Source organism: Strix aluco, chromosome 5 (genome assembly GCF_031877795.1).
Source record: "Strix aluco isolate bStrAlu1 chromosome 5, bStrAlu1.hap1, whole genome shotgun sequence".
Taxonomy (NCBI): Eukaryota; Metazoa; Chordata; class Aves; order Strigiformes; family Strigidae; genus Strix; species Strix aluco.
The window spans coordinates 54,109,761-54,122,749 of NC_133935.1; the positions used below are offsets into that span (position 1 = coordinate 54,109,761).

General features: G+C 44.5%; 1 protein-coding gene across 3 annotated transcripts in view; it reads left to right on the forward strand.

The window, feature by feature from the left end:
* The first annotated feature begins 3,463 nt into the window (after positions 1–3,463).
* The window catches only part of SLC38A1 (solute carrier family 38 member 1), a 42,778-nt gene continuing 33,252 nt past the window's right edge, over positions 3,464–12,989 (forward strand). For 2 of the 3 annotated variants that reach the window (XR_012623595.1, XM_074827386.1), the window contains exons 1-2: positions 3,464–3,678; positions 12,130–12,342. Coding sequence is in view for 2 of the 3 variants with exons in the window: in XM_074827386.1 (XP_074683487.1) it covers positions 12,224–12,342 (119 nt within the window). In the remaining variant the exon portion in view is untranslated. Of the gene's footprint in view, positions 3,679–8,537; positions 8,592–12,129; positions 12,343–12,989 lie in introns of all 3 variants that reach the window. The other variant, XM_074827387.1, reaches the window with a different exon arrangement.

Sequence of the window (12,989 nt, forward strand, 5' to 3'; positions counted from 1 at the left end):
CACTGTACTACCCTGGAAGAGATCACCCATCTCAGTGGCCCCCATTTGGGTTTGAACCATCCTCAGCCCAAGTAGGTATCAGGACTTTATTCCTCCTTGCAGCACATTTGCAACACTTTTTGAGCCCACAGTCTCTGTGAAGCCTTGGCTGGAAGAGGATCTCACTACTTCCTAAAAGAGGACCGGTACTGCCCCCTCCTGTGAGCAGCCCCGTAGTTTAGATGCTGCCTTATCAAACCTAAGCTTGTGGGTCTCTGCAGCAAATGGACACAAAGTCTTCCTTCCAAAAAACAAAACCAAACAAAAAAAGCCCCAAAAGTCTATGTGAATGTTAGTTCAACTAGCACAAGATTTAGATGTAGTACTGAGATGCAAAAATAGCCATTGCCTACACCCTGTGCTTCCTCATCACTCTTGCCCATTCTTGAAGGCCAGTCAGAGACTTCAAAGATGTTCAAGGTCACTTTCTGGCAGCAAGCAGCTTCTCTGCAAAACACAGGATTTTTCTTCTTCAGCTGGCTTTCTGCTGCTGATCTGTTCTCTTTTATTTGCCTCTCTTTCACACAAGCACTAACACGTAAATTCAAACATGCCAGTGACGGAGGTACTAAAATAGACGTGAAGAGAACTCTGTAAGCACCTCCATCTCCTCCTGCCAGGCTTGTCACGTCAGCCGTGAATCCCTCCACCCCGGGCACAGCTACCTCCAACTCCAGCAACTGCTTTCCCCTGGGCTGTAGCCATATATTTGCCCAAGGGTAAAATACTTGAACAGCATCATCCAAATTTAATGACCCTCTGTCATCAGCTTTGTGCCAGGTGCAAGAATTGTGCTTGGAATCTCTTGTAGGCTTCACTGCAATTTGGAAGCAAAAGACAACAAAGAAGCCAACCAAGCCCCACTTTCAGTGAAATGCACCCCAAATCAAACAGCATGTAAAAACTGCACAAGGAGAAGCTTGCCAAATGGTCACACGTGATAATTTAGTCAATGAAAGAAGCATTTGGTGTCTTTTGATTTAAGTTCACTTTTACTATATAGGTATATTTTTTGTTGCATACCTGCAGTTTCCATCAGACAGTTTAAATTAGTCAATAAGCATAAATTTTTGAAGGGCAGTTCAGAAGGGAATTTTCCAGACTCTGGAAGTACATTGCACTTCAGAGTGTAGTTCTGAAAATAAGCATGGCTGCTGATGCATTTCAGGCAGCTGAAATATAATCTAAAGAGCATTTGGAAGGTGCAGGTCTGAACAAAAGAAGGATGGGAAAGGTGTTATCACAGACAGAGAAAGGCTCAGCACTATTTCAGAGGAAAGAGAAGAAGATCCATTTTGACTATATAAAAGTGCATTGAAAGGCATCCAAGAAGAGAACGGCCAGTTCTAGAAGGACAAGAGGAAGAAAAATGAAATATAAAAGCAAATTCTTGAATCTTTGGTATATCTGAAATAGATATAGGAACAAAATAGTAAGTGAAAACGCTAAAGTGAAAGACTCAGGAGGGGTGAATGAGGTCAATAAGGAGTGAATGGCACGAAAATCTATTGAAAAAAGTTTACAAGAAATCATAAAAGCTAGAACTAGAAGATGCCGAGATGCTGGTCACAAGCATGAAGGTTTCACAGCATCTCGAAGTAAACAGAACCAGCAGTGCTAAAAAATCTGAAAGATATTGAGAGGGAGAGTGGAGAAATTTGAAATACTAAAAGTGCAAAGTAAAACAGTTTTCATTTCTGAGAACTGCTATTATTTTTGTGAAGTTGTGGTAAAATACGCTAAAAGGAATTTTTTTCCAAATTCTATGAAAAATAATTACCTTGGTGCTAAGAATATGCATGACAAGGTAAGAATCAAATTATCTCTAAATCAAATTTACAAGTATAAAATGAATTGTGGTAACAGAACACATCAAATCAACAACAATTCACCTGATACTCAGCCTGATACACATTTTGTTTTTAAAGAAACAAAGTAGCGTTTCTTCTTATTCTCTACAACAATACCACCTGACCACATCCATTACATAATACACATTTTTATTTAGTAATGGGGGGGGGGGGGGGAGGTTGATTGTCAGTTTAAGAGAAATAAGCCTAATTGAGTAAGAGTGAATTGCAAATACTTTCTTCTCTGCTTTTGGGCATGGTGCCTTGCCCATAGGCCTGGATGGGGAGTCAAGGCCCTGACTTGGAATCCAAACCCCCATCCTTTGTGGATCTGAAATTTCTACGGGGCTGCACATGGTGCTGCTGTGAGCCCCAGAGAGGTTTATTTGCATAAGGAAGTGTTGAAAGAGCAGCCCCGGGCTTAATGACCTTGGGCAGCTAGCTCTTCCTCTGCCTTCACCCTCATTACTGGGATGATAGGCTCTCGTCCTAGCGGGATGTGATGGGTGTTAATTAAATTATTGTTTGCACAGCGCTTCACATTCAAAGAGCTACCCTAGTTAAAAAAAAAAAAAAATGCAGTGCAAACAGCAAAATGGGAATCCAACTTGTACGTGTAAAGGTGGTAATTTGAAAACCACAGTTCTTCGTGTGTGTCATCTGCCTTTTTGGCCTGACATTTAGGAGACCCGGTAAGGGAACTTCCAGAGCAAACGCCTCAAGAAGCTGCTGGCAGAGCTACCGTGAGAGCTTCCCAACAGCTGTCCCCCCTCCACGGAGGCCTGCGGATGGCCAGGCAGACTGACCCCAACCCGCATGCTCCAGCATCCTTTCACTCTTCACCTCGTGACATCCCGTGCAACTCATGCATTGTGTGGAGTGAAACCAAGGACTGCGGTCTCAAATCAACAGCTGCAATGCCATCTTGCTTCAGGTTTGTCCTTAAAAAGTTTTTTTCCAAGCCAAAAAGCTCATACAATGCTTTCTAGAGATTAGTATGGAAATAACAAGCTACAGCAAATCATCTGGGCATCAAATTCCCCTTTGTCTCTGAAAAGCGTGCCTGGCCCCAGTTGGAAATGCTCTGACCTCTCGCACAAATGGCAGCATTTTCAGCATATACATTCTGCGTGACGAAACAGGAAATTGGGTAACATGATGATGCCAGATCTTCCGTGGCCATTTCAGGGAAGACGCCACAAAAATCCGGCCTGCCTGCCAGGAGGGGTTCTCCTGTGGGCAAGCCGTGGTGTAAAAAGAGAGAGAAAAATTATTTTTGTTGTTGTAAAAACTGTAAAAAATGGGGTTTTTTTAAAAAGAAAGGTGCTGAAAGTATGCGCGGCTGCGGAGCAGGGGGTGCCGGGGAGCCCCACGGGTCCCCTGCCCGGGGCCACGTGCGTCCGTGTGACCGGGCGGCCCCGGGGAGGCGGCGCCGCGGGGGCTCCGCGGGTGCTCCGCGCCCCGCAGCACCTGGCGGCGCAGCCCCAGCCCCGGCCCCGGCCCCGGCCCCGGCCCCGAGCGCGGCGGCGCGCCCCGCGCGCTCCCGCCCGCTCGCCAGCCCGCCCGCCCACCTCCACATGCACACACCCGCGGCTGGAGGAGGAGCGGCATCTTCTTCGCCGTCTTCGTTTCGCCAATTTAATTTCCCCCCGTCCTCGCCCCTTTTTCTTAATTTTTTAAAATTTTTATTTTATTATTATCACTGTAATTATTTGTCCGGGTGCTCCGGCCGATTCAAACCGGAGAGGGTGGATTATTCCTCGGGGGATCCCCGCGGCTCCTCGGGAAGGTAGGCAGCAGCTGATGCAATCGGGGGGGACGGGGACGCGGCTCCCCGCGCAGCCTTTGTCTCCGCGCCGCGGTCGCGCAGCGCGGGCCGGAGCCCGCCGCGGGCCGCGCTTTGTCTCCGCCGTGTGCGCAGCTTCCCCACCCCCCTCCCCCCGCCGCTCAAACGTGCCTCCTCGCCCCCGGGCGCTGCCGATTTCAAACCCTAAAAGCGCACAGCGAGTCGGGGAGGGGATGAGGGAGCGCAGCGGCATCGCTGCGGCGGGGTCGCGGGGCGGGAAGGGACGGGGTGGGGGACACGGAGCCGGCCATGCGGCATCTCCCCGCGGCGGCGGGGGGGTTGCCCGCCGGGGGCTGCCGTAGCGAGCCGCTGCAGCATGCCGTTGAAAAAAAACACAAAAAGAAAACCAGAAAAACGGCAGTCGGCATCTACGAGCTTTCGCTGGCAGCGGCAAAAAAAAAAAAAAAAAAAAAAAAAAAATAGTTTGAGCCCGGCAAGCGTGATGGCTGGAGCTGCGCGGCTGGGCCGCGTGTGCCGCAGCCCCCGCAAGATGCGCGGCCGCGGGTTTCGCCCTGCCTTGCTGCGAAGCGCTGTCGCCTTTCGCTTAAATCCAGCGCTGCCACAGGGTCAGTGGAAGTTTTACGGTATTTAGAAAATGCAGGCTCGGCCCACGGCGCGCACGCGTGTGTGTGTGTGTGTGTGTGTTTGCCCGTAAATACATAGTAACAGCTAAGCTGCTCGGTTTTAATGAGCCCTAGGCGAGAACAAAAAGGGGCAGGTTTGAATGCCTGGGTCTGCGTTTGCTCACGTGTATGTCCGTCCACCTTGCCTTTACGGCAAGAGGGTTTGTTCCATTGTTTTGCAGAGTTTGTAATGCAACCTGTAGCTAGGATGTGTCTCCTTGTGAAAGAGGAGACGAGGAGGTGTGTAAACCCGTGCTTTGTTTATGGGACATTAGAAGGACTGAAAGAGACCCCAGGTTTGGCAGCTGGTTTTATGGAAGGCAAAGCCATAGCCTTCTTGTGCCACCAGCTGAAGCCGCCACATATTCCTGGGCTATTCAGTGTCCCACGGACTGCTGTGAGGTATTTCTATTCCAAATTATGGTAACCTGTGCTTTGTGATGCTTCATTCACCTTTAGGTTTGTTTGGGTTTTAACACGTGCTTGAAAGGCAAAATGTCCATGTTATGGACCAGCCATTGTTCTAAAAGTAAAGTATTAGAAAAGGATCCTTGTTAATTGATAAAATACATTCTGGAAGGAAAAAAAGACATTCTGACTCTAACCATCTTAGATCAGAAGTAAAAACAGCTACAGGGGGAGAAAGAGCATCATCTTTCCATCTAACTTTTACTTCATTTGCCACCAAAATACCAACTTTGTTTAAAAAGCCTCTAAAAGGAAATTCTGTCTGTTGCTGTATCAGTAACTGCCCTTTTCAGGCTAGGAGCCCATGCTGAAATTGCGCTGAAACCGACTGTCAAAACCTGTCTGAAATCTAGGAATTGCCATATTGCTGGTGAGCAGAGGCCTTCTGCTGTGGCTCGGTGGAAATTCACTGACTAAAATGGGATCTGCTTCACAGTCGTACTGAATGACTCCTATTTGACTTTGACTTTTTGGAAGGGTTTGTGTTTTTTTTTTTTCTTTTTAAGAGGCACCACAGAGAGAGCACTTCACTGAAGCACACTGCAGCATCCTCTGGCTTGTCACTTGAGACTATTTATGCTGTAGTTGGACCAACTGGGCTCTCCAGCCTGGGTGAGACATGTTGGCAGTGAGCACCATGTTCCACATACCCCCGTGCAGAGGATTATCCTCCGAGTTGTTCAAGGCTTTCTACAGGCTGCTGTAGAACATGGAGGATCAATTGTCCTTCGTGTCCAAATCCTGCTTTTGACAAGGGTTTTAAAGGATGGAAGGGGAGGCAGAGATTTGTCAGCTCCTCTGCTTGCAGGATGCTCATCTTGGGTCTCTGTCCTACATTTTCTTGGTTTTTTTCTGGTTTTGGGGTTTGTTCTTCACCAGGGGAAGAGTGGTGACTGAGCAAAAATAGGTCTCTCCTTCCTCCCATGTTCTCCTCTGTCTTTTTCTCAGCTTGCTCATTTCTGTAGAAGCACGTTTAGCACATAGTGTGACAATAACCACCGCTGTAAAAGTTTGTATTGTGAAGGCAAATGAGACATTGTGGGAATATTTAAATATTCTAAGCCTGAATTCAGTTTCCTTTCTGATAGGTATTTATTGCTGTGACCTTAACCCAATCCACAAAGTTTGAGCAGCCACTCTTGGGAAAAATGGCAGCTTTTTTATGTTGAAAGTGTTTCATGGCCCTTTTGCAGTTAAGTCTCATAATATTTGTGTAAGCCTATCAGGTAAATATCACTCTGTGTCGCTTACAGTCAAGAAAGCTGAAGCGAAGAAATTACTTGTAAGCTGGGGCAGAAAGAAGTGAGTTACGTATGAACTTATGCAAAGGGTTCTTTCTTCCATAGTACAAAACTTATTTTAAGTAAGAATTTCAGAGCTGCTGTTTAGCCCTTACAGATACATCTGGATAGTCTGTTTTGTTGCTGTAACCTGTAAAGTCCCACTCGTACAGCACTTCCACTTTCTGTAGAAGACAAGAGTTCATTTATTTGTGGCAGTGCGTTCTGGGATCTCTTCAGCAAAACCAAGACTGTTGAGAGGATTTCACAGAGAAATATAATTAGGAAAAAATGTGACTATATTCCTCTGCCAAATGCCTTCCCTAAATTGACTGGGAAGGGCTCAAAACAAAAATGTACTTAAAACCATTTTCCTTTATGGCTCATCTTTAAGTGTTTTGCCTAAAGTAATGAATCACTGGGTGAATCAGACTGGGATTTTATGATTTCTTATTTGCCTGCCTTTGATCAGCTGAGTAGCCTGTCGAGACTTAATTTGGGACTGTCTTCCCTTTCTTTATGGCAGCATGGAAGGGCAGTGTGGAGAGCGATGGGGCAGAGCAGGAACATTTTCCTGTTGCAGCGCAAGGTCACATAGTACTGAGAGAAAGGGTGAGAATCCACATTTGTGCTCATCACTTCTCTTTTATAGTATCCTTTTCTGAGCTTCCTTCTCAAGTCTTTTGCCATTTGTTTGTTTCCCCCCACCCCCCCTTATCTTTTAACTGCTCCATCCCTCGCACTGTGGGGGCTGTGTGAGAGAGAAGGAGCCTGGAAATGAAAGGTGATGGCTTGCAGCCACCAAGCAAACAGCTGCAGCAGCTGGAAGGCCTTCTGGCTGCCACACTGCCCTCAGCCTGGTGGTGTTGCTGGTGGGCAGGACAGGCGCATGCCAGCACCTTGGTCATTTTTCATGGCACCCTCAAGCCCACCAGTTGGGCCAGGGTGAACCCCCTTCCTTCCGCCGCTCCCCCGGCTGCAGCCTGCTGCAGAGGGGCAGTACGGTGGAGCTGGAGGCAGTGACATTTCAAGCACTGCAGATGTTTGTTCAATGGATGTGAGTCAGTCTTTAATTTCCAAGAGCTTTTATTATCTCGGTGGCTCTTCTCTAATCTCTCCATTTTGTCCTTCCTGTAGATGAGGAGTACATCGGGAGCTTTATGTTCCACATGTCAGGTCTCACTAATGCTGAACAAAAAGGAGATAGTTGCTTCCCAGCCTCCCAACATGATACTGTTACGTATCAAGCCTATTATTGCTTTTTGTCATTTAAGTGAATAGTCTGTACACAGAGTTTCAGGCTCAGTGTTTCATTATTTATATCCATGGTGTCTTACTGGTCATATTGCTCTTCTTTGAAAGAACTTTCAGAAGTATGAGCAAAGAAAGACGTATCACATCTCAGGCTTTGCAGGAATAAAAACAGCTTGTGTGAAACTCAAGCACTGGATTCTGATGATTTGTAATGGACCAAGAGAAGTTCTTGGCAAAACTCCCTTCAAGAAGAAAGTTGAGTCATATTTCAGCTTTTAAGCAAATTATCTTGAATTCCATAGTTAAAATTGCTTAGCGTTTCTTGGATATTTGCCATCCCTAAGACCATTTGACTACGGGAGGTGTGCAGTGAATGAAGTGCCCAGTGAGTGTGCAAGGGCGCATGACAAAACCCATACCCAGAGATGGGCGAGATGGTGTCCAGCCCGACACTTACCCAAATGCCTCTCACGTACTGGGTCAGCTTTCGCGCAGCCACGTGTCTTAAGTTGGCACTTTTTTGAATGATGACATCTATGAAAAAAAGTTGCCTGTGAATTAAGCCATCACCATTATCACCAGGAGTGATGATGTTACTGTTAAAAACACAACTTGTAGTGAAGCGTTTTCTGAGCTTACACCTCTTCGAGGTACTGCCCAGAAAGAATTCATGCTTGAGCCAGCAGAAGAAATAACGTTAGATGTCTGTATTGCTGTATTTTTTCAAATACAAACATCTGAGCCCATTACTCCTGTTGTGGAATTTTAACAGTCCAGAAAACTGGAGTTGCAGGGATTTTTTTTTTTTTTTTTTTGATGTTTCAGAAGCAATGAAGAAAATTACCCCAGTTCTTGGAATGTGTTTTAATGGCTTGTGAAGGTCTCAGTGTTCTTGAGAAAAATAAACTCATTTTATCTTTTTGTGTCATCTCACAGTCCTCCTTCTGAAGTCTGTGACCAGTTGTAATCTTTCCCGTATTCTGCAAGGAGCACACGATGAATAAATCATCCATTATGGCTTTTACAAGTCATGTCATGGGATGTTTAAAGGGAAAACCAAGCTCACAGGCCAGAGGAGTGCGTTTTCTACTAAATGGAGGGGCTGGATCAGCTACCAAACACAGACCTTTGAGGTTCCTTTAGAAGGGTCATTAGCTCTTTCTTTGTTTTCTCTCAGGGTGATTCCTGCTTCAAGAAGGAGTGTTTGCCCATCCGAGTATAAAAATTTGAAGTAAGAGCAAAATTCTTATTTCTTCTTGTCGTTTTATTATGTGTGTGTCGAGAGAGAGGTTTGATGGCAGGTCGCTGGAATTTTTCTTTTTGGGAGGTTTAAGGCTGGGCAGAGTAGTGGGCACAGTGGCTGGAAGTGATTGGGATTGCTACAGTCACTCTTCAGATTATTATTTACTGCCTTTCAATGTGAATTGGGAATAAAGCTCAGTCTAGGAGCTTTTGCCAACATAGCATTTTTATTTGCATTTATTTCATGGCATTTCTTGAATGAAAAGGTCTTTAAAGTACAAATATTACCGTGCTGCTTCCAATATATAGGTCAGCATCAACATATGGTGAATTTTTATTAGTTGAAGCAATTCTTTTTTTCTTCCCACAGCATCAGTGGCACCTATACCTGAGGTGGTGACTTGCTTAGCTCAGCTATCCCAGTGTAGAAGCTCCCTTTGGGAGCAAAGCTATCGTACTTGCAGAGACCAGCTCAGCATGGCTGCAAACCCCTCCTGTGGGCCAGGACAGGTTGTCCTCTGGCAGTGCCAGGCTCCGCTGTAGAGGCCAAGTGACAAGCCTGAAGCAGACGCTCGACTTGTAGGGAATAAAGCTTGATGATATGAACCCAACCCTTTGAGAGTATAGATTTTATTTAGACTCTGTGATTTGCTGCATCCATGAACTTGGAGTTTAAAATAGGTGATTTGGGGGTGAAATTCATGTGACCACCAGTACTCCACTGACTGTGGAGGGTGCCTGGAATGATTAGCAATGCCAAAGGGTTTGTTCTGTATGTATATCTAAGGTAAAGTTATCTTTGCAAAAGTTGGCCGTTTGCATGGTGGTTTTTTCCAAGTATCACACTTCTGTCACCCTTTCCCTCTGAATCCACAAGTTCTTCACAAACTGAGTGTTATTGTTGCTATTATCATCTTAATTTTACAGATGGAGGTGCTAAGGATGAGGTGGTTATCCTTTGCCAAAGATTTGTGATGAGTTCATGCTGTGACAGTGAAAGTTTTGACCCCCCAGCCCTACTAGTACTGTCTCTTCACCCTCCTTGTGTTTTGGCGCTGAGATCAGTTTTTCTCGTAGTTGGAGGTGTAATGCATTATTTCACTCAACAGTTTTTTGGTTTCAGGGGTTTGTTTTGTGAGTTTTGGGTTTTTTTAGTAAATCACTTAACCTACCAACAACCTGTGGCAGATTCAGAGATGTGTCATGCTGCTTCAGGAGCAACTCGTCTGCCTGACACCTGGGATCTGCTGCAATGATTGCTGGTGCATCAGCTGGCACCGCTTGCACTAAGGTTTTGCTGCATCTTCATTCCATGAGTTTTCCATAGAGTCAGAATTTTGGTTAAAACAAAAAGAAGATTGTCACTTTTGCACTGCAAAGATTCCTTGCGAATAAACCAGTGAGCCATTTTCCTGCCAGTCTGGCCATGCAGCATTTCAGCTACAGAGGGGCAGAATGGCGAAGCAGGAGCTGCACGTCAGTGAGCTGTGAAGTCTGCTCTCCAGTATGCTGTTTACCTCACAGGAGTGCTAATTTCAGCACCTGCTTTTGAAACACTTAATGGGGAATTTATTAAGCACAGGCAAAGTCAAGGCAGTTTTGAAAATCCTCCCGGGGGGCCATGATGCAAAACGGTGCCCAAAGGGAAAGTTTCTCTCTGCTTGAATCTTAGATGAACCTTTACATGGATTTTTAAATGCCAGGGGATACAGATCTCTGTACAGATGTTGTCAGGTCTATTAAGGAATTGTTTATTTTAGGAACTCACGGTCACAAGAAGCTTCAGGATTCAGCAGGCTCAGTCCTTGCTACCTCAGCAGTCGGCATCTCCTGTGGCTTTCTCCTTTTATAAAAAGATCATGCTTCTCTTCCAAAATAGGTAGACTATTTTATCCCTCCAGCCTCCAGGAAGACTGTTCCAGAATGTCACTGCTAGAACCACGCTCTGCTTGCCAGTCTGCATTTATTTATCATCAGCCTTAAACCAATTTTTTTTTTTTATTGTGCCAACATTTTAATACCCAAGCAGTTGCTCCCCTGGTATCTGTAATGGAAATCTCCTCTGTAGAGGAGTTGAAAAGGACCCAGCTCACATCCCCCTAACACCATCCTCTCACCAGGCTGTACCAGGCCCTGTCTGCCACCATAACCACGTTCTTAGTTGCTCCTTCAGTAGAAAAGAACAGATACTGCCCTACTGTAAGACTGGAGGCTTGCCTTTAAACTTTACACCTGTACAGTCTGGGCACTTGAGGGGATGTTAATAGCACATCTAAACTTTAAAACTACATTTCTGAGAAAGTATTTACGGAGAAAAAACTGCTCATTTGCAAAGCCCTTCTCTGTGTGGTATAAACCAGAAGTATTGGGTTCTGTAAACTTAATTTGAAACAGGCAGATGTCATAACTGAACCAGTGAACTACATTCTCCTGCCTTGACATAGTGCCCTACAAGAGCCAGGGATGTTCCTGTTTCTTTGGTTGCATGTGAGCAGTTTGATGGGTTTGTGGTAGCCCTGTGAATTTGAAAATATCCCTAAATTAATCTGGCATCTGAGTGTTCACCACGTACCCCAGGGTGAATAGCTGTTTGGCAATACTGCAGGAAATTCATTCACAAAATGAGAATTGAGAGAGTTGTGATGCAGGAGCTTGTTTGTGAATAACATCCTGTTGCCTCAGCACCACGCTCTAGTTGTAGCTCAGCCGAGAGTGGTTGGACTCTGGAAAATATTGGTCTTTCAGTTGATTTGCATTGCTGATGAGGAAATATGTCAATGCAGCAGACTTGTCTGGTCTGCCTTTGGTGTTATTCTTGGTGCTTTTATGCATCACATCTCTATCAGAGGAAAGATCACCTGATCTCTAGATAGTAACTGCTTGACACAAGATATACATTATTCTTTCTTCCTATGATACATGAGTTTAGGGATTTGGTTTTGTCTGTTTCTGTCCTTGTTCAGAATAAGTTTAACCATACACAAAGCATCCTCTGCCCATCCTCTTTACCAAAAAAACCTTAACATATTCAAATATCTGAAATACAGATATTAGTAGAACAGAGTACTGATATAACTATTCCTCTGTTCCATCCACTTAGCAACATCATCAACACAATATATTTTATATTTTTAAGTAAGAATGGAGAACATACAGAAGAACAACACCGAATATCAAAATGGGACTTACTTAAACAAGCAAATCATTTTTATTCCATTTTTATTCCTTAATCTGTAGGTGGTTAATCTTTTCTCCTGAAACAAATAGGATTGGTTTGCTCACTAGTTTACAAATACAAGTAGTGTCTTCAGCAGTTGATTGTGGGACTGGGTAAATTTATAAGGTTACCAAAGTTGATCTCATACTGTTCTGCAATGCATTTAGGTTATAACCTGAGGTCCTTCTAATGATACAAAATTGGTTGGTAAGGACAATCTTTCTTGTCCAGGTTTCACTGGTTTCTTCTGGGGATACTGCCTGCTGTCAGTGGTATACATCTTGGGTTTTTTTTCTTGTGTTTTATTTAGGTTGCTGACACTGTGGCTGCAGTTTACTCACGTGATACCAACCAAACACTAGTATTTGGAGAAACACTTTGATAGGTACAGTTCCTCACCCAGGATGCCTTTCAAAGCTGGATTAGAACTGACTGAATTGCAGAATATGACTGTCCCTGAAGATGATAACATCAGCAATGATTCAAATGATTTCACAGAGGTGGAAAATGGCCAGATAAATAGGTGAGTATTTTTCCACTGACGCTGCCTGTGCTAAGAAACACACTGTTTAAAAACAGCATTCTAATTTTCAGCATATATCTTGAATTATTCATTACCAAGTCATGCTCCATTTGAAGATGTAATTTGAATTTCATATGTGACATCTGTTGGGCATAGGCTGCAACAGCAGATAAAGCAAACAGAGTGGCAATTTATTCATCGTCTTGAATCCTTCAAATTAGTCTAATAAAATGCACAAACATACAATGTAGCAAAAAGCCAACATTTTGAAATGTCTGCTTGCACTCAGCAAAGAAGTAATAATAATTAATACAATTAGACCAACAGCATAACTTGGGGCAAATCTCTTCGTTGACCTTTTGATCTCTGATATGACAATTTTAACCTGCCTGGCCACCTCCATGCATCCAAGTGCCTGCGGATGTACAGCTGGTGTGGTTGGCAGCAAGTGTAGTCCCAGGCCACATTCACAATTGAGCAAGATAAACCAGGCAGCGGCTGCTGCTCTCTGAGGCAGGGATGGCAAGAAGCTGGTAAAACAGACTTACACCTAACTCATGTCAAGTTTAAAAAATGCTCCTGTTTATCAATATCGGTGAAAATCATCAGGTTTGTTTAAATTATTAAGTTGTTGGCTTTTCCTCTAA